This window comes from Lissotriton helveticus, chromosome 7 (genome assembly GCF_964261635.1).
Source record: "Lissotriton helveticus chromosome 7, aLisHel1.1, whole genome shotgun sequence".
NCBI lineage: Eukaryota > Metazoa > Chordata > Amphibia > Caudata > Salamandridae > Lissotriton > Lissotriton helveticus.
Window position 1 is genome coordinate 1,588,456,782 of NC_136068.1, and position 23,873 is coordinate 1,588,480,654.

At 48.4% G+C, this 23,873-nt stretch overlaps 1 protein-coding gene across 1 annotated transcript in view; it reads right to left on the minus strand.

Moving 5' to 3' along the window:
- Nucleotides 1-23,873, minus strand: part of SAXO3 (stabilizer of axonemal microtubules 3) — a 191,264-nt gene that overhangs the window by 27,931 nt on the left and 139,460 nt on the right. The window contains exon 3 of the mRNA XM_078650983.1: nt 18,621-18,782. Within this exon, the coding sequence (XP_078507109.1) occupies nt 18,621-18,782 (162 nt within the window). The remainder of the gene's footprint in view (nt 1-18,620; nt 18,783-23,873) is intronic.

Genomic DNA, 23,873 nt, shown 5'->3' on the forward strand with positions numbered 1-23,873 from the left:
AGGAACAGAGCAAGGCCAAGTCTACATCTTTGATCCCAGATGCTGCGGACAAATCAAGTAAGATAAGGGCTGCACGGCCGCCCCTATCTAGTGTTGACCTAATTTCGATTAGCGCCGTTTCGGTGTTGTGACCACTTTTGAATTCAAACTGTGCCTAATAGATGATTGTTCTCTATGAAAGAAGTCATTTGCACGTTCATGGCCTTCTCCACCATCTTGGCTGGAAGAGGAAGCCGGGAGATGGGCCGATAGCTGTTTGGGTCTAACGGATTTAAATTAGGCTTTTTTATTAGTGGGAGAACTGAGGCCGATTTTCACTATTTAGGAAAGTGTCCTGAGGTGAACATGGCAATAAAACTCTTAGTCAGGTGAAAGGCCACAATGTCAGGTGCAAGTTGGACCGTTGCTGGTGGACATGGGTCCAAAGGGGATCCTGATTTAGTGGCCAGGATACCCTGGTTTACCTGTTCTACTGTGAGGTGATTAAATTCCCCAAATGTATTTTTTTCTGAGATCAGAGGTGAGGTGGCGTTACCCATAAGACGAATACAGTTGTTGTGGAAAACGTATTGAAAATTCCCTCCACTTCTTCTGAGAGAATTTAGCAATTGAGTTGCAGAAACCCTGTCTGCATCCTGCAGAGTTACTAGTCGGCATTATAGTAAGTTTAGTAGCGGTCTGAAAAAGTTATTTAGTGGAGTTTCTAGCCATTTCAATTTGTTTAATAAAAAAAATAGATTTTTCTTTCAGTGAGAGGTTTTTATATTGTGTAATGCAGTGTTTGTATTTCTCTATTTCCAGCATCTTATAGTTCTCCCTCCATTTGCGTTCCTGCCTATGACATACCTTATCTTTAGGCCCTCAGTGTGTCATTAAACCAGGAAGCAGACGGTTTGCTTCTCTTATGTGTTCTGCTTTTGGCAGGTGCAAGAGTGTTACCTGCAGACTTCAGCCAGTCTGAATAGTTCATGGACAGTTGGACTAGGTCATCTGTCCTTTCTGGTTGAGTCCCGGCGTCATCTGTCCTTTCTGGTTGAGTCCCGGCTTGAAGAAGATTAAACTCAGAGGCCTGAATTGTGTCTATACGGAGGGTCATAAGGGCCGTTTTCCCAGCATGCATTTCAGGAGCTGGAAGAAGGGCCATAACGATCATTAATGTAGCATGAGCTGTTCACTGCACCCCAGCTATGACTATCTTTTACTATCCAGCTGTGATCTCTGGGGGGGGCGTCTATTTGCATAGTAACCTTGTTACGTCAATGGGGCTGGGGTGCTGCTCTGCCCCCTGCGTGTTGCCGGCTTTGGAAAGTATGGCTCATCACACCGGCTCCTTGGCCTTCAGACCTTGAGGGCCCGCTGAGAGCCCGTGGGCGGCACAGATTACCTGGCATCCGCCCTCCCGGGCACCTGCATTCGGCAGCAGGTAACTCAAGCCTGCTCAAGGGCACAGGCAGCTGTGTTTTGATCCAGGCCTTTATATCATAATCTCTTATGCTGCTATAGAAGCTTTTCTTTTCCGACTCTGGGTATTTTCGGAGCTGTGACATTTATATTAATTCTGATATCAAGTGGGCGGGGCCTCAGGACAAGCCTCTGAACAAGCCCAACCTCAGCAGAGCTGCTGTTCTTCTGTCACGGTGGCGAGTGAGGAATGTTGGGTAAAGGTCATTCATTGCGAATGACTGTAGTGTTGCTAATGCGCAAGCCTGGTTTTTAATTCAGCGTGGTAGCGGTCTGGCGATGCAGGGGGCTGTAGAAAACCGCAAAATAAATAAATAAATGCATAGCAAATTATTGCTGAACTTAGTTTAACCTTGTGTTCGACACCATCTTTGAAGTAGTGTTAAAAGCAGGTGCACCTTAAAAGAAGATACGCCCAAGTGGGCAAACTACCTGCAAGCATAAACACACTGAAGAAAATCAAGAAGGCACTGTGGCCTGGACTCTGAAGCATAATGAATCCATCCTAGAGGAACACACCAACCTGCAACAATTTAACAATGTCTTGGGGACACAACCTTTCAAGGAGACTTCCAGCATCAGCCCAACCACTGCTGGACCTGCCCTGTTAAAAAGAGACCGGACAACCCCACATAGCAGTGTAGATGAGGGCAGACGTCATGTGGCCAATCCCAGAGGAGACTGACCAGAGAGACGAGGACTCTTGCTTCTTCTGCACTAATCTGAGTAGGGGTGAAGCTAGCTATGATGCAGCAGGTTCAGTGGCATCAAACCCCCGGATTAGACGAGCCCACTGCACCTCAGTTATAGCTGTCTTTTACTACCCAACCAGGGAATTGAGGATGGGGCTGAACCGGAGGTAGTCTAAAATAATTTACACGTCAGTGCTGAGAAGACAACATACTAAGGTAGTTCAAGTACTCTGTATTGGCAGATTGTTGGGTGCTGCAAAGGCAACATGTCAGTGTTGTACAAAAAAACCCACAGGAATTTAATGCCTATATTTACTAACACTTTGCATTGGTTTGGCATCACAAAAGTGAATTGAGATTTACTTCCTAGCACAAAACATATTTTGTCCCAGAAAGTAACTTTAAAATAATGCAAAAAGCGCCCTACTCTCCAACAAGAGGGGTGTTCCATGAGTGGTACATACGCATTTGAATCTAAGGAACCAATTACAGAGGGCAGAGATATGGCATTTGCCATAACATTGGCGGTCTTCCATCGCCTTCCCCTCAGCCATCCCCAGCGCAATTTAGAATTATGGGAATTGAAGTAGTCCCAATGGCGTTGTCTCTGCCTCCACAGCCCGTCAAGCTCTAAATGAGCCTTTTAGTCTCATTCTGAGGTACAGTGGGAAGGTGGATGAGAGGTCTGGTTAACTGCTTTGATTCGCTGAGAAGTAACTCTCAGCTGTATGAGGTAACTGCCCTGTCATTTTTTTCTATGTTTATTCTTCACTATGTAACTGGGTTGTGTGGACTTTTGAATACTTCATTTTATGTTTTTAGAGTTTTCTATTAGTGAGTTCCGGCCACTGTTGTGCCATTATAAAGGGCCTCTTTAATTCAGTCCATCAATCAATTTAGCACAAAGATCTATTGGTGCCACGTACAGTTGTAGACCCCCATCACAATGACACACTGGTAGAGACTGACGGATATCTTTACACTGTCACACACGGATGATACTCTTCTTGCTGATGCACTAAGAGTGAGGGAATCACTCTCACACACTGTCACAAACCGAGGAACTTCCACACTGGGACCATGCGGGAACAGAATGGGATCCTGTTGGATCTCGGCTTCGGCAGGTACTCTTGAGATGGACCTGAAATTCATGCCTGTCCTGTCGTGTATTTCCCACTAATCTGATTCTTAGTTACTTTTTTAAACACAGCCGCTTATGAGAACCCCGGGCCATATTATCAAGAAAGGGCGATACATTATTGCCGCTTTTATCGGCAGGAAACTGCCGCTAAAGCGGCAATAATGGGCTTGATAATATGGCCTTGTGAATTCCAATAGAAGCTCATGTTCTGCTCGAACATGGGCTTCTATTGGAATTCTCAAGGGCATATTATCAAGCCCATTATCGCCGCTTTAGCGGCAGTTTCCTGCCGATAAAAGCGGCGATAATGTATCGCCCTTTCTTGATAATATGGCCCCCCGACCTTTATCAACCTACTAAAAGCACACAGGGTTATGTTAAAATATAGGCTATTTGATTACTCAGCGCAATACAATGACTGCATGCTAACACCTGGCTCCGCGTCTACACCACATCGGTTTAAAGCAGGGATGCGTTCTTGCACCCCTGCTTTTTAACATGTACATCAAAACATCTGGATAAAGTCAACGCTCATCTGTCGAAATTGGGGTGCAAGTGGGGTCAGTCTCACATTTACTTTATGTGAATGACCTTTTCCGACTCTGCCAAAGCGGAATCGGTCTTCAAAGACTCCCTAATAAGCTGCATGACTTTACAGAAGTTAATAAAGTGGCCATTAATCTAAATTAAACTAAGGTGCTCAAAATATCCAGGAAGGACTAATGAACAAATGACAACTCCTGCAGAACGCAGCAGCCAGGTTGCTGATGGACTCTCCCAAACACACCTCAATTTAAGTAGAAATCAGGAAGCTCCACTGGTTGCCAGTGCGAAAACTGGTGCTATTCAAGGCCCTGTGTACAGTACACAAAGCACTTCAGAAAACTGGGCCCAATCAGCTCAAAAGTCCATTCCAATGGTACAAGCCAACTAGATGCTTGCGCTCTTCAGATGCTAAATTGGTGGCGGTACCATTTGCAAAAAAAGCAAATGGGGGGGCGGGGAAGCTTTGTGGTAGGGGCTGCTAAGGCATGGAATGCCATCCCAATGCATCTTAGAGCCTTGCCTAGTCTACTGGCATTTAGAAAGGCTCTGAAGACTTGACTCTTCGTTGGCTAGGCTCAATTTCTGATGTATCTCCCCTTTCTCGCCTTTCAGACCCAGGCAGGAATTCATGCACCTCCAGGTAACAGTTCGCTCTTTAGAAATGTCAATAACATTAACATTAACATAACAGAAGTTAATAAAGTGGCCATTAATCTAAATTAAACTAAAGTGCTCAAAATAGGAAATAAGATTCAAAAAGTCTGCTTCCTGGAGCATGAATGGTTACAGCATTTCCATTGAAAATGAGTACAAGTTCTGAGGAGTCATTATTGACTCATGGGGCTCTTTCATCCTGCACAAGCAGCTAGTAATATCTAATCCAGTGCATTAACAACTGCTTTTCTCACACTGTCTCACACTGTCATATACCTGTGGTGTCTTACGCTAGACCCGCTACAAAAAAATCATCAGTGCGAAACTGCTCCCTACTATAACCTATGGGAGTGAAATCACGCGGGCAAGCAGGCCAAACTCTTAAATGTGCCAACTGTGTCGACACAGAACAATTTTTAGACTCCTCAAGTGTTCATCACAGGCCCAGGAGTGCCTAGATTTCAGCCTTATTAAGCGAAGTCTCTCTGGGGTATTGGCTCTTTCCTGAAAATGCGCCACCGGTTTAAAGCTGTGCAGGCTGGTCCTCTGGACTACCTCATGTGGCTAGAATTTTGTACCTCCAGACCACAGTCTTCGGGCTGCATTTACTACAAAGTGACGCACCGGCAGCACAATGGGCTTGTAAATGCGGGCCTTTTCATTTTGTTGCTACATTGAGGAATACTCCACGCTAGAGGCCTCTGGGCGGTATAACTTTCCTTGAATGTATTCAAAAAAAGCTTTAAACAAATCTAAATGAAAGTTATCAATATTGGATAATAATGCACTGGCCAAATATGTGCACGTCTGGCAAGTTATAAATATTTACAGAGTCCTAAGATTTCAACCCTACTTGGATATGTGTGGCATATGTATATGAAAGTGGCAGAGTGCAGCTTAGCTCCAAAATTGCCAACAGTGCGCTCCATCACTGTAGAAATGCAAGGATGCGCTGTATTTACAATAATACGGTGCACTCCTGCGTTTCCCCATGCACTGACGCTAAATTCATCTGCTTAGTGCCAACGCGGGCACCCTTGCACCAGAGTACTAGGGTGTCTGAGTTGAAGGAATGATTGTTTTTGTGAAGGTAGGTGTCCTTTCCTGAATATGGAAGCACACATAGAAGTTGCAAATAGTCACTTTTTAAATGATTGTTTATGTGCAGGAAGGGACACCTTCCTGCACATAAACAATAAGTCATGGCAATTTGCTGTTTCTAAGTGTGCTGCACAATGCAGCACAAATAGAAACAGCAAAAACAAGGAGAAATTAAACACTTCTCAACGCTTCGCTGTGTTAAGTCCAGATTTTCCCTGGTCTTATTATTGGCACTGCCTCCTATTTATGCCACCCTTGTAAATAGGTGTCAGGTCAAAATTGATGGGTGGTGCAGCAGAACGCCCACCACAACACCCTTTGCACCACCCTTTCAAGCTAAGTGTAGCAAGAAAAGGGTCATTTTTTACATGGCGGCGTTAGGCCACATTAAGTGGCTTAACACCACCTAGTAAATTTGGCAAAGGGTTTATCTGCACTTGAACCAGTGGCGATAGGGACTTGTACATATGCCCCTAAGTTCTTAAAATGTAAATTGTTGTTATACTGCTCCCTATGTTGGACAACCTACCACCGTGACTAAAACGAGCAAATGGTTCTGTCTGCAGGTCAAGTGACAGCACAAAAGAAACAATATATGACATAGCTTGTCCTTGCCTAGCACTTTTAAATGGTGAAGATTATTATTGGGGCAATAATTTAACAAACTGTTGGTGCAAACTTGTGGCAAGCAGTCATTGAAGCATTGATTCCAAAAGACAATATTCTGAACACTCGATTGGTCAAATTTATAAAAATCGTTTGAAAAAAAGCTTGGAGCAATCTCCAGCTACCACTCCTGTAAGCAATGTGGCTCAGCAGTTGAACAAGTGAAGAAAGTTGGGGACAGACTTACAAGCCCCTTGCGACACTCTACGCCATTGTTGCGTCTTTTTTTGTGACACAGTCGCTGTGTACATAATGCAGCACGTTGCGGCCCATTTACAAAGTGATGCAGCTAGGGATATACGTCACGATATAAAGTCCTGCTCCACATTATACCTGCGGGAGGTATAATGTATGCAGGGTGTGCGTTCCCACGCAAAAAAAGCCAAGTAGAACTGACGCAGTGAAATTTACAACATTTCACTGTGTCATTCTAAGCCTTCACTGCATCAAAATCCCTACACCTGCTGAGACCAGGCGTTAGGGCTTTTTGAATGGGACTCACCTATCTGTTGTGGCGCAGTACTGGAGTTGCGTCACTTTCATTAGAAACTCCAGCAATGTGTTACTTTTGTGCCAACAGATGCGTCAAAATTCGTGACACATCCGTCAATCCTTGCGCCATGGAGCACTGTAGTGTAAATACAGCGCATCCATGGTGGCGCAAGGACATTTTTCGCTGGTGCAAGAAAACTGACGCATCTATGCAGATACGTCAGCTCCTTTTAAATGAGGCCCTTGTGTTTTGCTGCTGGTAATGTAGTACAAAACCGCATATAAGGACCTTCTGCCATTTGCACAACGCAGCACAAAACAGCACACAATGACCATTTCCAATTTTCACAAAATTGAACTTTTAAAACGTTTTATAGTGCATCAAATAATATTTTTAAAAGGGAAATGTTGTGAAAACAATTGGCAATAACTGTTTTTATTCTACTTTTTTAAGCATGAGATGGTTTTAATTAACTATTCATGTTTGACTAAAACTTTGAAACCTTGTAGCTCCAATTGTGTTTAATCATCAGCAACGGTTACTAAGTGCACATAAACAATCAATAATGAAGGTTCTTTTCCTTTGGAATTAAGGTTCTTTCCACCAGGCTGCTTTGTTTCCCCGGCAACCCGTGGCATCCTTCCTGCGACCTTCATCCCCAATATCATTTTTTCCATCCCAACATTCTGTGACCAAATGTAGGATTTTCTGACTTCAAAATTACTAATAGTATACTGATGACATCACCAGTAGAAGATGTGGGAGGAGAGTTGATCAAGGGACTAGAGTTGCCAACTTTAGAATCTGGGGGTCTAGGTTTCAATCCCACCCTCACCACTTGATTCAACAATATGTCACTCTGGCAAGTCACTTATTCTCCCTGTGCCTAACAAAATGAGACATGTAAATATGTGAAAAATATAAATGTAACCTCCAGTTAATGTACACAATCTTGTATCATTATGCAATATACCCCTCTATAGGTGCTCAGTTGCTTCCTAGCTAGCCCCTTTCTTTGCATCTCTCTCTCTCGTCTCCCTCTTTCCTTCCCTCTCGTGCTCTCCAGCACTCGCTCTAACACTATCTCCAAATCTATACCTTCCTCTCTCTTGCACCTGCCTCTCAGCCAATAGCCTATCTCACTGTGTTTTCAGTGTCGCCGTTCTCGTGCCTCATCTCTAATCTATGCCTCTTCGCCATCAACACTATGGCTTAGATGTACTCAACACAAAGCAATGCTGCGTCCAAATTGGCTGTGCTGCATTGTGCAAGGGAGAAAATTCAACACCATATCTACAAAGATTGGCCTGCTGCGGATGTCGTTCCCCTGCTTTGGTTGCCAACGCCGCTCTAAGTGACTCAAAGCCTAGCACCGTGGTGCAGAAGTAAGTGGGCGCTGTCTTGCATAGGATTCGTTGTGAAAGCATACGCTTCAATAGTGGTGGCTGCTAGCATGGAATAGTGGTGTGGCACTGCGGGTGACAGTAATAATAAAAAAAAAAGAAAACGTACTTGCCACCTCACTGCCTCGTTGCTTTTACCGATGCCCAGGCTCTCAGACATCCCTGCAGCAATCCAGAGGCTGCCCTCACGCTGGTATAGCCAGCATGAGAGACGCACCGGAATTGGGCGGAGCGGGCTGGTTTTACATTCCAACAAGGACTGGGAACCCGTGCCTGCTGCTCTCCATGCAACAGCATGGAGATAGCTAAGTGCGCATGTCGGTTTGGCCGTCCTAAGACAGTCGGCCAAACCGTCACTGCACTGGTAGTGCCCTGTGCTCACCACTCCTCCTCCTGCTGCTGTCAGAGGATGGTCTAGCCCTCAAAACTTGGCTCCAGCTTCATAGTTTAAAATAAAATGATTTTAAAGCAGTTTTATGAATTGCTTTATCTTTTTTTTTTTTTTTACATGTTTTCATGCAGTGCGGTGAAGCTCCTGCGCCATAACGGTGGAGCCAATGTTGCCCTTCAAGTACAAATTTCTATGTGTTGGCATACTCAGATGATTACCACGCATTGTGGAGGTGTGCTCTGCACTGCGCTCTGTGGCACATGTTCAGAGTACTGTTTTTGGGGGAATTAACACATTTCCTTTGTGTCTGCTTCAAGTAGGACTTAGCTTTTGATGCAAAGTCTCGTCCATCTGTGTTATTAGATCGACCTTTGTCTCAAACCTACAGGTGTTGGTGCTCATCTGCAGTGGCGGCTGGCACGGATCTGGGGTGGTAAGGCGGGTGGCGAGGAGGGGGTAAAGTAAAAAAAACAAAAAAACTTACTTTACCTCCTCACCGCTCCTTGTCGTCGTCATCCCTCTGCTCCGCAGGAACCAGGAAGCACACCCAGGCTCCCCTGAACACTCAAAAGTTCTGCAATGCAGCTATGTGATTGGTAAACACCCAAGCTCCCTGGACCAAATCACAACCCTGCAATGGGGGCCTGGGTATGTCCTCCATGCAGGCTGTAATACAGCTTGCATGATTTGATTTGATTTGATTTGATTTATACATTTATAAAGCGCAATGAATGCCCGGAGGCGTCTTGGCACTGGAAACTAAAAGGACGAGTCAGAGTAGGGGAGGACACTTTAGATATCTGTTTGAAAAAGCCAAGTCTTTAAAGCTTTCCTGAAAGTAGTAAGATTCGCACTGGTTTTAATCGGAATAGGTAGACTATTCCAAAGTTTGGCCGCTCCCAACAGAAAGCTCCTGCCCCCCCAGCGTACCAGTTTGAATCTTGGCATTTGGAGCAGCTTCTGCTGAGCGGATCTCAAACTCCTCGATGGGGCATAATACTTTATTCTGAAAGTCAAATAGGACGGGCCGCTGCCATGAAGTGCTTTAAATGTAATACAGAGTGCTTTAAATGCAACTCTTTTCCAGACTGGCAGCCAGTGAAGTGCTGTCAACCGTTGTGCCACTGATTCATGCCTTGGTATATTTAGAATCAGTCTGGCCGCCGCATTCTGCAGGCGTTGGAGCTTATTCAGATGTTGTTTTTGAATCCCGAGATACAGTGCATTACCATAATCCAGCCTTGATATGGAAAGGGCAATTACGACTGTTTTCAGGGCTTCAGGGGGAATGAACGCACAAATCTTCCTAATCAATTTCAATATGGCCCAGAAACTAGACGTAAGGGAGTTAATCTGGCTGTCAAAAGTTAAGCGACAGTCGAAGATCACCCCCAAGTTCCTGACCTTGGATACTGGTACGGGGCAATCACCTAATTCAGTGGGCCACCATTTTGGCGACCAGCTCTGAGGGTTTGTCCCCAGCAGTAGTACCTCGGTTTTTGTGCCATTCAATTTTAAACAGTTTGCCTGCATCCAGCTATTAACATGTGACATGCAGCTGTTAAAACAGCCGGCCACCTCCTCTTCATTATTAGAAATGGACACCACAATTTGTGTGTCGTCTGCCTAACTAACTACTGAGAAGCCGAACTGTCTAATCAGAGCGGCTAGCGGGGCCACATATATGTTGAAAAGTGTAGGGCTCAAAGAAGAGCCCTGTGGCACTCCGCAATGAAGAACATGCAAAGTGCGCATGACTGTTTGGCCGGCCCGAGAAAGCAGGCCAAATAGTCATTGCGCACTTAGGAGGGTGAATCTACTCCTCCCCAGCTCTAATAGCAAAGCAGACCCGCCCCGCCCACCAAGCCGCAGCAGGAACAAATGAAATGATAATAACAACCAGTCATTATCATGTTATTTTTCCTTTCTTTCCACTGCCGAAAGCGGTAAGGTGACACTCCTCCGCCTTACCGGAGGAGCCGCCACTGCTCATCTGTCCAAGTACTGCCCCCTTGATGCAAAGCTGTTCAAAAAAATTTTCGCTGTGAAAAGTGCACCTTTCTAAAGCAAAAGTGTTGTGATGTGATGCATTCCGCATTCCAGGTTGCCCCACCTCGGAATGTGAAATGCAGAAGGATGAAGCCTGTAACGTTCTGTTGGTAGCAGTTGCTGCTGGGAAGCTGAAGAGGGTTGAGCAAATAATCTGACTTCTTACTAGCACTGGAACAGACTATTTGTATTTTCTTCACTACAAATTGGATGACGATTCAAACAACAATTACATGCAGGCGCGCAACACCCATTGGCCTCACGGGGCTTCAGCCCCTTTCTCCCCCCCCTCCCGTTGTGTGTGTCAGCCCAGGCTGACACAGCTTTGCGGGCTGGCGACCATCTAATTGCAGCCGCACCTGAGTACTTAACAGGTCTTTAAAAGACCATTTACTTGTAAATTAGGCTTTTGTTGTATTTTGACCCCTTCTTACAGCAACTCTGTCTATGGTTGGAAGAATTAGCCCCCCCCCGAAATATTTTTCACCCCACCAAATTTGGCTCTAGTTGCCCGCCTGATTACAGGTGCCACTTTCCATTGCGCTAGCATCGGTGCAAAGCCTTAGTTTATCTGGGTCACTCTACCCACTTTTTGTCCAGCTGTCGACATTATGGAAGGAAAAATCACGGAGTGGTTAACAGCGGCCAGGGACCCTCATGCCTCCCTTGTTAAGTTCTCCCGCACACGCGGTATGGATGCCCACAAATGGTTCACTTCTGACTTAAAAAAATTAAAACTTGAATTACGTCAGAAAGAAAGAAAATGGAGAGCAAAATACACCACGCAAGATAAAGAGGAATTCTCTACAGCCTGCAAGGAAAAACAGTATCCCTAACCTCCTCAGTCAGGAACCATTGGATGACATATGTAATAACTACCTTACTCTTGATGCCCTCCCTCTCATTGACCCGAAAACACTCTCAGAGCTTATGACCCGGGCCAAGTCCGGGTCGCCCAACGACAGTTGCCCACCACATATTATGAAAGAGGTCTTTTCGGCTCTACCTCAGAGCATTCTCCCCTTTCTTAATGAATCTCTCGCACAGGGCAAGGTCCTTGGCACCTTTAAAAATGCAATGGTCGTCCCACTCATAAAAAAAACTGGGGCAGACCCCTCGGACCCGTCTAATTATCGGCCTATCTCCCTTCTCCCGTTTATGGCCAAAATACTAGAGGCCCACGTGTCTAGATGTCTTTCGAACTTTATCGAACAGTCTGATTATCTAGAACCTAACCAAGCTGGCTTCCGCCCGTCACACTCTACAGAAGCAGTAATCCTCGCAGTCCAGGAGACTTTTAGAGTCAATGCGGACAAGGGCAACCATCAGGCCCTGGTGCTTTTGGATCTGTCGGCCGTGTTTGACACGGTCGACTATAACATTCTGTTGAACCATGTCGAACAGGCCGGCCTCAGGGGACCTGCTCTTAGATGGATAGCCTCCTTCATCACCGAGTGGACGCAATCAGTAAGACTTGGAACCTTTACTGCCCTGAGACTCTCTTCCCTTTGTGGGGTTCCTCAGGGATCATCACTGTCGCCACTCTTGTTTAATTTGTACCTTAGACCCCTGATACACTCTCTAAAAAAATGGCAATATCACCATATTCAACTACGCTGATGACCTACAGCTGATAATACCTCTGAATTCCCCTGACTCAGCGACAGAGTTCCGGGCAACTATGTCCCATATACGGAGGTGGATGGACTTGAACCATCTAAAACTCAACCCAGGTAAGACGGAACTAGTACTGCCTGGGAAGAGTGAGATCAGCTGGGGCCCGCATTTCTGGCCGACCGATATGGGCCCCCCCCACTGCTTCCCACTCGGTAAAAAGCTTAGGGGTCATCCTCAGCGCCGACCTGTCACTTAAAGGACAGGTGGGGGCTGTCGTCCCCTCTAGCTTTTTCCAACTTCGGAAAATCAGAAAAATTGCACACCTGCTGACCCACTCTGCACTAATACAGGTAGTGATAGCCCTCGTACTGTCGCGTCTGGATTTCTCAAACGCCCTATATCTTGGCCTGCCATTGGGCTTGCTAAAACGACTCCAGATGGTCCAAAATCAGGCGTCAAGACTCATCTGGAAACAACCGAAATGGCAGTCAGCCAGATCAGGTATGTCAAAACTACACTGGTAAACCGATGGCCCAAAGGGTTGCCTTTAAGACGGGCTGCACTGCTTTTAAGGCATTGCACGGAAATGGCCCTAAATTTGTAAGAAATATGATCAACAACTACAAACCCCAGCGCAACCTACGCTCTGCCCATCTTCATCTGGTGACTGTCCCATCGTTTAAAAGAAAAAGGCAAGGTGGAAGCTGCTTCTCCTACCTAGCCGCTACCTTCTGGAACTCTATCCCCTTGACACTTAGGAACTGTGACAATCTTCTGGTCTTCAGAAAGTCTCTGAAGACGTGATTATTTGAGCAAGCTTACGTTTAGGGACCGCTTATGTCTTTCTGCATCAGCGCCATGAAACCTACGGGTGTACGCGCGCTCTACAAATGGTTATTAACATAAGATAACATAACAATAATGTAAATGTAAGTCCGTATTTGTAAAGCACGAACTATTCACCCTTACAAGTCTCAAGGCGCTGGGGCCGTTGTGGAAATTGAGGGGGTTATTGCCAGAGTCACATGGTGCTGAGCTGAGCTGCCGCCGGGGACGGGGATCGAACCATGAACCCTGTGCTCCGAAGTCAGCAGCCCTGGCCGCTGCACCACACCTCACCGCTACACAATGTTGCACGTCTGTTAATTTCTGATGGGGAAAGCTTGGTAGCTTTCCCCAGTGTTTAATTGTTTTGCATTCCATGCTCTTGCCCACATTCTGTGAAGGGAGATGGAGAAGGCGCCCCTTCCAGGTTGGGCACGTCCAGACAACCCCGCACAGTTGACGTGAACCTGCGCACGTGCAAGCAGACTCACACATACGCACACACACTCTCTCATTCCCACACTGAGGTAACGCTCTACGCCCGGCGCGTGTCCCACAAATTCCGCCCGAGGGAGCCCCTTTTCTTGTTTGCACCCTCTAAGAGCTGTGCCTCGCAAACCCCACCCCTGACGGAGAGTTGGGCGCAGGGCCGGCACTAGGCATGGGCAGCATGGGTGGCTGCCCAGGGCCCCGCGCTTAGCCCATCAACAGGGGTCCTCGCAAAAGTGTTTCCTCACCACATCTTAGGACTCGGGCCTGTGGTGAGCACTGCATGGCCCAGGGAAGGGCTGCCTCTCCCCTGGGCTTCACAGGCTTGTGTAGGAATAGCGGAAGAGGCCCCCCTCCCCTGGGCCTCGCAGCACTTGGCAATGGCTGTTTCCCCCTGGGCCTTGCAGCCCCACGTGTCGCGCAAGGCCCATCTGCATTTGCCAGGTTTGACCTGTGATTAAGGATGCTGTCCACTTCCCACGCCAGTGCCAATTAGCACACATTTTGTGCCTGACAGTTTTAACATTTATAAAGACAAGCAACTCTCACTCTTTCAGATGCTGATGAGCTGTGAAAGAGATGCTTGTCAGTGGCAGAAAAGAAGGCGTTGTAGCACACGAGGGGGCATGCACCATGAAGGATCAGGAGCACCTTCCGTAATTTAAATGCAAATAGCTTTCAATGTGTAAATGAAACCCATTTTCTTCTGCTCTTTTTATATAGCTCAAACTTGACCGAAAGGTATTGGAGTGCTTTACGTGAGCACCAGTTACGTTAAACATGGACATATTCCTTTTTTTAGGCACAGTGTGATTAAGTGACTTGCGAGAAGCACAGGATGAGACACAGTCAAAATTCAGCAGCCCTGAAGTAACGCCACATCTTCTCCCCACCTCTACCTCTCCGGGGAGTAATCTTTTATTGTCTATTTCTCACATGAAAGCTGTTTCAAAGTGCTGCCCTGCCTTCAAATCAGTGGAAGGGCACAAAGACAAAATTATTTGCCCAGAATCAAACAGTTGGTTAAATCAGTAGAGCCAGGAGTGCAGTGCACTTCTACTTGGAGCAAACTCTATATATTTTCCACTGTACTGCATTTAGGTGACTAAACCATGGGTTGTATGAAGTTACAAAGCATACTTTTACAACGCATGACTTTACAACACATTTTTCACATCGCAACATCCTTTACAACGCATTCCATTACACCGCATGACACGACATCGCATTTTAAGAAACTACATTTACACAATGCATTCCATTACATCGCATACTACCTTTACAACGCATACCATTACAACAAATACCACTACATTGCATTTATAGTAAGTATTGGATAGTATAGGGATAAAAATTACTATTCTAACTCCAGGTGGTGCAACAGTAGGGTAAGTGTTGGGTAGTGTAGGGGTAAAAATTACTATTCTAACTCCAGGGGGTGCAACAGTAGGGTAAGTGTTGGATAGTGTAAGGGTACTATGCGTTGTAATGGTATGCATTGTAATGACATGCGTTTTAATGACATGCGTTGTAGTGTCATGCATTGTAGTGTCATGCATTGTAGTGTCATGCGATGTAATGGTTACGTTGTATTAGCATGCGATGTAAGGGATGTTGCGATGTAATGACTGCGTTGTAATGGTAGCGTGATGTAAAAGGTGCGTTGTAAGGGTTGTTTCCTATACCATGTGACCGGGAACCTCACTGCTTTAAGGTAATATTCAGTCTATTTATTAAATCACATGGACTAGTAGTTTTTACACAGACTCAAAATACTCTCAATCTTCCCATAAAGGGAGCAGCAGAGAAATACATTCAGAAAAGTGATTGCCCAAGAGCATGCAATTTGGGGCCGGGATTAAAAACGTAACCTCCTGGTTCCACATTTCCAACTAGTCAACCAGGCCACAGCTGGGGTGTCAGTGATTCTGAAGGCAAGACGAAGGGTCTGCCCCTCCCAGGGAATTGTTACTTTGATGTGGGCCCTGCCCAGCTTTAGAACACAGTGTTTTTTTCTATCATAAAGCTGAGAATAGTTGCCAAATATCCATGTCTAATATCCTGGTCCAGTGTAACCACCGGCCAGGTCCTGTGGCAGAGGGTACTTACTGGACTTCGTGGTAGCTATTTACCACTGGTGCTTCAAACCTAGAGACTATTTTATTCTAATTGGATACCAGAGTTTACTTTCTAAACTCAAAATTTGCAACAGCGAGCAGTCAAGGCTCACTCCAAGAGGTGGTAAAGGGATACAATCACAAGTATAGTATGAAAATAATCAAGCTTGATACACTCAATCTCCAGCTGCGTTATCTTTTAACAGGGCCTGCTTTAAGGGGAGGGATTTAGAATAAAAAAAAAAACACTATGTGACTCATAGTGCCCCTATTTTCCAATGCATATTGTCTGATGCCTCTACACACGCAATATGCCCCCATACCTGCAATGTGTCTCCAAAAGAAAAAAACTGACCTGTGAAGTGATAATGGAAAATTGATCACCTTACTTGGCCCTCACAGCGATGTCTTGGAACTAAGACTGTGTGGCCCGGGGAAAGAGACCCTCCTCTTCTGGGCCTTGCAGCACCAAACCATAGATTGGATGTCAGGGGCAGTAGAAAAAAATCCCATTCCATTGCAGCACTTGACAATAGCTGAAAGGCCAAGGGAATGGAACCACTCTCCCCTGGGCCTTACAGCCCAGGCTCATGGTGGGGGGGGCACATCTTGAGGCCATGGGGTAGCACTGAAAGGCCTTGCAGAGGGCCCCTCTCCCCTGGGCCTCATAGCCATGGTTCAGTGCTGATAGGCCTATGGGTCTATCCTAATCCTCTCAATGTTACACCATGGCTGAGAGGCACAGGAGATGGGCGTGCATTGTGTGGGCCCCCACCCCTGGGTCCAATTACATTTTTCTCACAGTGCTGGACCCTGGCCCTGTGCATGTGTCTCTAACAGAGGAATAGAAATTGGTAGTGCAGCAGGTGGCGTGACACCAGGCTCCAGCAAATTAAGAGCTCAATGTTCCCGTATTATGCTTTACTTTACTGTGCAGCCAGTGGACGAGGGTGAGAGATGCTTTCACTTTGCACCATGGCACCATGGCACCACTGGTGTGCTACAGCCCTCTCTTTCATGGGCCTCCCAGCCATTTTACAGAGCTGTGAGGCCTGCGAGAGGCCCTCCCTCCCATGGGCATCACAGCCATGGTTCGACACTCACAAGAGGAGGCACCCTCCTAAGAGATAAGCAGCACTGGGACATTGCTATGAGGCCTACGGGTCCTCTCTCAGGGGGTGTAGTTAAGAATGGTGCAGCAGGTGCAGTGGCACCAGGGCTCTTTCTTGCATCACGGTCCATGCAACTTTACTATGTCACTGGTTCCTTCTCCCATGCACCGCACAGCCATGATCCAGAACCGCTGTGCAGCTCACGCAAGGCCCACAGTCCTCTAGGCCTCACTGTCATCGTCCAATGCTGAGAGGCAGCACAGATTCATGAATTCCATGCTTAGGGCAAGAGGCAACATCTGAAGGGCATAACTATCAATAGTGTAGAAAGTGCAATGGGACCATGGTCTTGTGGGGTTATGTGTCCAATGCACCCAAATTATGGCTGTATTTTACTGTTCAGTCAGTGACCAGAGGGTAGTGGGGAGTCACAATTTGCCTTGCTTGCACGACGGCTGGCCTGCTTTCCTACACCTTGCAGCCCCGATCGTGTTCTACGATGTCCAAATGCCATTCTCTCCCTTGGGCCTTATGTTTTTTTACTATATGTGTTGTGTTTTAAACTTAACATAATTCTGGTGAGTGATGTGCCTACACACAAAAAAAGATTGTCCTACGTCTCTTAGCATGTGCGTGTGGGACACTGATGAGAGGATTTATGTTAAAACAAATTACGAAGTATTAATGTCCTCCTAAGGTAGCACAAATAATGGCACGGAAAGATAAGGGGGCCTTTTGAAATTTGCGATTATATCCATGGTGCGAGAGGTTTACTCTTGTGTCATTTTATATTTTGAATGATCCCGCCCCTCATTACCTCACAGTATCTCCTCCCTTTATGAGGCAGAACTGGAAATTGTATCATGCACTCATCTCGAAACAATCAGTTAATGAGGAGTAAATAATATACATCTTTGTGAGACCTGCACCTAGCTTTTCCATCCAATGTGACAAATGTAATCCAGTTAATACAGATTTAAAATATATGGACTTATTTTATTTGTATATTTATCTTTTTGTCCATGTTGTTACTGATATCCACGTTAGGTCTCTTCAGTGATGCCAATAAGATCAATAGTCCCACGATGTAACTTTCAAAGCTCCTCCACTAGGGCGGAGGAGCGTTGCCCCACTGCTTTCTCGCAGTTCGAGAAGCAGAAACACAAAATGCAAAAACTACCATTTTATGTTTCTGCTACGCGCACTGCGAGAAAGCAGAAGTGTTTGGTTGGGGGCGGGCGGGTCTGCTTAGGGCAGGGGAGGAGTGCCTTGCCCACTGCTAAGGGCCCTGACTGTTTGGTCTGCCCTCCAGGGCTGACCAAACCAGTCATGCACACTCTGGCCTTTCTCCATGTAGGCACCAATGCACCCTACATGGCGAAAATGGCCTCCCCATAGGCTCCTGGCTGGTCGGCTGACATTGCAGCGTTGTGATTGGCTTAGGGGAGGGAGGCTGCCTGCTTCGTGTTCCTGCTAGAGGCAGGAAAGAAGAAGAGCAGGTCAGGAGCAGAGATGACGCGAGACCTGGGAAGGTAAGTTTATTTTATTTTTAAACCCCCGCGAGACCTTTCACCCGCGAGTCATGCTGGCCGCAACTGGATTTTACATGCAAATTAGAGGGGCCTCACAACTTCCCTTTCGCCCAGGGCCCCAGAAGTTCTAGGACCGGCCCTGGTTGGGCAGGAATGGGAATTCCTCCAGCTTCTAGAGGATCTGTTAAAGCTGGAAGAAAACCCATCATTGGAATTACCTCTGGAATATATTTGAGATAAAAACGCATTATGTGCTAGCACCCATCTCTAAGCCAAGCTCATGGCCCCTGCTGCCCCCATGGGTGCTATCTCCTCAGCCTGGATACAGTACCTGCGAGGGCCCCTTGGTGTGGTGTCCTTCCAGGGTGAAGGGCTGGGGTCCAGCATGGAAGATGGTGTTGGCGGGGAGGCATGGCTCCCCGGTGAACTGGGCCTTCGTCTCGCTGTGCTGGTGTCCAGTGTGCAGCGGGGTCCTCCAGGCGCGGAGCTTCAGCTGAGGAGAGAAAGAGGTCAGTGTAATAGAAGTGAACGAGATTCCCATGCCAGGGCTTAACGTGATGCTCCAGAGAGGGCAGCCATGGTGGCACGCGCTAGGTCTCTCTTCTGAGCTCAGGTTATGATATCCATGAGTTGGGATGCTGGGACCCCATGAACAGTCACTGGGGTGTGGCACAGTTTAGCTGCACTTTCACATGCTACAGTCTGCACTTCTCACTCCGTTGTACACTCCCGGACATCAGCAGAGCTTCACTCTATTCAGTGCCAGACTCACACTGCACAGCCATTAACTTCACCCTGCACAGCACTCACTGAACTGTCATGCTGTACAGCACTGACCTCTCACACAGGACACCCATGAACTCATACAGGCAGCCTGAACTGTCATTCTCTACAGCCCTAACTCTCACACTGCACGCCCCGAGCTCGGTGTGCAGCCCTTTGCTCAGGCACAACATACCTGAACTCTCACACTGTGCAGCCTGAACTCTCACACTGTGCAGCCTGAACTCTCCCACTGTGCAACCTGAACTCTCGCACTGTGCAGCCTGAACTCTCACACTGTGCAGCCTGAACAATCGCACTGTGCAGCCTGAACTATCGCACTGTGCAGCCTGAACTTTCACACCGTGCAGCCTGAACTCTGACACTGGTCAGCCTGAGCTCTCACACTGGGCGGCCTGAGCTCTCACACTGTGCAGCCTGAACTCTCGCACTGTGCAGCCTGAACTCTCACACTGTGCAGCCTGAACTATCGCACTGTGCAGCCTAAACTCTCACACTGTGCAGCCTGAACTCTCACGCTGTGCAGCCTGAACTCTCGCCCAGTGCAGCCTGAACTCTCACACCGTGCAGCCTGAACTCTCACACTGTGCAGCCTGAACTCTCGCACAGTGCAGCCTGAACTCTCACACTGTGCAGCCTGAACTCTTACGCTGTGCAGCCTGAACTCTCGCACAGTGCATCCTGAACTCTCACACTGTGCACCCTGAATAATCGCACTGTGCAGCCTGAACTCTCACACCGTGCAGCCTGAACTCTCACACTATGCAGCCTGAACTCTCACACTGGGTGGCCTGAGCTCTCACACTGTGCAGCCTGAACTCTCCCACTGTGCAGCCTGAACTCTCACACTGTGCAGCCTGAACTCTCACGCTGTGCAGCCTGAACTCTCGCACAGTGCATCCTAAACTCTCACACTATGCAGACTGAACAATCGCACTGTGCAGCCTAAACTCTCACGATGTGCAGCCTGAACTATCACACTGTGCAGCCTGAACTCTCACACTGTGCAGCCTGAACTATCGCACTGTGCAGCCTGAACTTTCACACCGTGCAGCCTGAACTCTCACACTGGTCAGCCTGAGCTCTCACACTGTGCAGCCTGAACTCTCGCACTGTGCAGCCTGAACTCTCACACTGTGCAGCCTGAACTATCGCACTGTGCAGCCTAAACTCTCACACTGTGCAGCCTGAACTCTCACGCTGTGCAGCCTGACCTCTCGCCCAGTGCAGCCTGAACTCTCACACCGTGCAGCCTGAACTCTCACACTGTGCAGCCTGAACTCTCACACTGGGCGACCTGAGCTCTCACACTGTGCAGCCTGAACTCTCGCACAGTGCAGCCTGAACTCTCACACTGTGCAGCCTGAACTCTCACGCTGTGCAGCCTGAACTCTTGCACAGTGCATCCTGAACTCTCACACTGTGCAGCCTGAATAATTGCACTGTGCAGCCTGAACTCTCACACCGTGCAGCCTGAACTCTCACACTGTGCAGCCTGAACTCTCACACTGGGTGGCCTGAGCTCTCACACTGTGCAGCCTGAACTCTCCCACTGTGTAGCCTGAACTCTCACACTGTGCAGCCTGAACTCTCACGCTGTGCAGCCTGAACTCTCGCACAGTGCATCCTGAACTCTCACACTGTGCAGCCTGAACTCTCACACTGTGCAGCCTGAAATCTCACACTGTGCAGCCTGCACTCTCACACTGTGTAGCCTGAACTCTTGCACTGTGCAGCCTGAACTCTCACACTGTGCAGCCTGAACTATCGCACTGTGCAGTCTGAACTCTCACACAGTGCATCCTGAACTCTCACACTGTGCAGCCTGAATAATCGCACTGTGCAGCCTGAACTCTCCCACTGTGCAGCCTGAACTCTCCCACTGTGCAGCCTGAACTCTCCCACTGTGTAGCCTGAACTCTCACACTGTGCAGCCTGAACTCTCACACTGTGCAGCCTGAACAATCGCACTGTGCAGCCTGAACTTTCACACCGTGCAGCCTGAACTCTCACACTGTGCAGCCTGAGCTCTCACACTGGGCGGCCTGAGCTCTCACCCTGGGCGGCCTGAGCTCTCACACTGTGCAGCCTGAACTCTCGCACTGTGCAGCCTGAATTTTCACACTGTGCAGCCTGAACTATCGCACTGTGCAGCCTAAACTCTCACACTGTGCAGCCTGAACTCTCACGCTGTGCAGCCTGAACTCTCGCACAGTGCATTCTGAACTCTTACACCGTGCAGCCAGAATAATCGCACTGTGCAGCCTGAACTCTCACACCGGGCAGCCTGAACTCTCACACTGTGCAGCCTGAACTCTCGCACAGGGCAGCCTGAACTCTCACACTGTGCAGCCTGAACTCTCACGCTGTGCAGCCTGAACTCTCGCACAGTGCATCCTGAACTCTCACACTGTGCAGCCTGAATAATCGCACTGTGCAGCCTGAACTCTCACACCATGCAGCCTGAACTCTCACACTGTGCAGCCTGAACTCTCACTCTGGGCGGCCTGAGCTCTCACACTGTGCAGCCTGAACTCTCCCACTGTGCAGCCTGAACTCTCACACTGTGTAGCCTGAACTCTCACGCTGTGCAGCCTGAATTCTCGCACAGTGCATCCTGAACTCTCACACTGTGCAGCCTGAATAATCACACTGTGCAGCCTGAACTCTCACACCGTGCAGCCTGAACTCTCACACTGTGCAGCCTGTACTCTCACACTGGGTGGCCTGAACTCTCCCACTGTGCAGCCTGAACTCTCCCACTGTGCAGCCTGAACTCTCCCACTGTGTAGCCTGAACTCTCCCACTGTGTAGCCTGAACTCTCGCACTGTGCAGCCTGAACTCTCACACTGTGCAGCCTGAACTATCACACTGTGCAGTCAGAACTCTCACACTGTGCAGCCTAAACTCTCACACTGTGCAGCCTGAACTCTCACGCTGTGCAGCCTGAACTCTCGCCCAGTGCAGCCTGAACTCTCACACCGTGCAGCCTGAACTCTCACACTGTGCAGCCTGAACTCTCACACTGTGCAGCCTGAACTATCACACTGTGCAGCCTGAACTATCGCACTGTGCAGCCTAAACTCTCACACTGTGCAGCCTGAACTCTCACACTGTGCAGCCTGAACTCTTATGCTGTGCAGCCTGAACTCTCGCACATTGCATCCTGAACTCTCACACTGTGCAGCCTGAATAATCGCACTGTGCAGCCTGAACTCTCACACCGTGCAGCCTGAACTCTCACACTATGCAGCCTGAACTCTCACACTGGGTGGCCTGAGCTCTCACACTGTGCAACCTGAACTCTCCCACTGTGCAGCCTGAACTCTCACACTGTGCAGCCTGAACTCTCACGCGGTGCAGCCTGAACTCTCGCACAGTGCAGCCTAAACTCTCACACCGTGCAGCCTGAACTCTCACACTGTGCAGCCTGAACTCTCACACTGGGCGACCTGAGCTCTCACACTGTGCAGCCTGAACTCTTGCACAGTGCAGCCTGAACTCTCACACTGTGCAGCCTGAACTCTTACGCTGTGCAGCCTGAACTCTCGCACTGTGCATCCTGAACTCTCACACTGTGCAGCCTGAATAATCGCACTGTGCAGCCTGAACTCTCACACCGTGCAGCCTGAACTCTCACACTATGCAGCCTGAACTCTCACACTGGGTGGCCTGAGCTCTCACACTGTGCAACCTGAACTCTCCCACTGTGGAGCCTGAACTCTCACACTGTGCAGCCTGAACTCTCACGCTGTGCAGCCTGAACTCTCGCACAGTGCAGCCTAAACTCTCACACTGTGCAGCCTGAACTATCACACTGTGCAGCCTGAACTCTCACACTGTGCAGCCTGAACTATCGCACTGTGCAGCCTGAACTTTCACACCGTGCAGCCTGAACTCTCACACTGGTCAGCCTGAGCTCTCACACTGGGCGGCCTGAGCTTTCACACTGTGCAGCCTGAACTCTCGCACTGTGCAGCCTGAACTCTCACACTGTGCAGCCTGAACTATCGCACTGTGCAGCCTAAACTCTCACACTGTGCAGCCTGAACTCTCACGCTGTGCAGCCTGACCTCTCGCCCAGTGCAGCCTGAACTCTCACACCGTGCAGCCTGAACTCTCACACTGTGCAGCCTGAACTCTCACACTGGGCGACCTGAGCAGCTCTCACACTGTGCAGCCTGAACTCTCGCACAGTGCAGCCTGAACTCTCACACTGTGCAGCCTGAACTCTCATGCTGTGCAGCCTGAACTCTTGCACTGTGCTTCCTGAACTCTCACACTGTGCAGCCTGAATAATCGCACTGTGCAGCCTGAACTCTCACATCGTGCAGCCTGAACTCTCACACTGTGCAGCCTGAACTCTCACACTGGGTGGCCTGAGCTCTCACACCGTGCAGCCTGAACTCTCCCACTGTGCAGCCTGAACTCTCACACTGTGCAGCCTGAACTCTCACGCTGTGCAGCCTGAACTCTCGCACAGTGCATCCTGAACTCTCACACTGTGCAGCCTGAACTCTCACACTGTGCAGCCTGAAATCTCACACTGTGCAGCCTGCACTCTCACACTGTGTAGCCTGAACTCTTGCACTGTGCAGCCTGAACTCTCACACTGTGCAGCCTGAACTATCACACTGTGCAGTCTGAACTCTCGCACAGTGCATCCTGAACTCTCACACTGTGCAGCCTGAATAATCGCACTGTGCAGCCTGAACTCTCCCACTGTGCAGCCTGAACTCTCCCACTGTGCAGCCTGAACTCTCCCACTGTGTAGCCTGAACTCTCACACTGTGCAGCCTG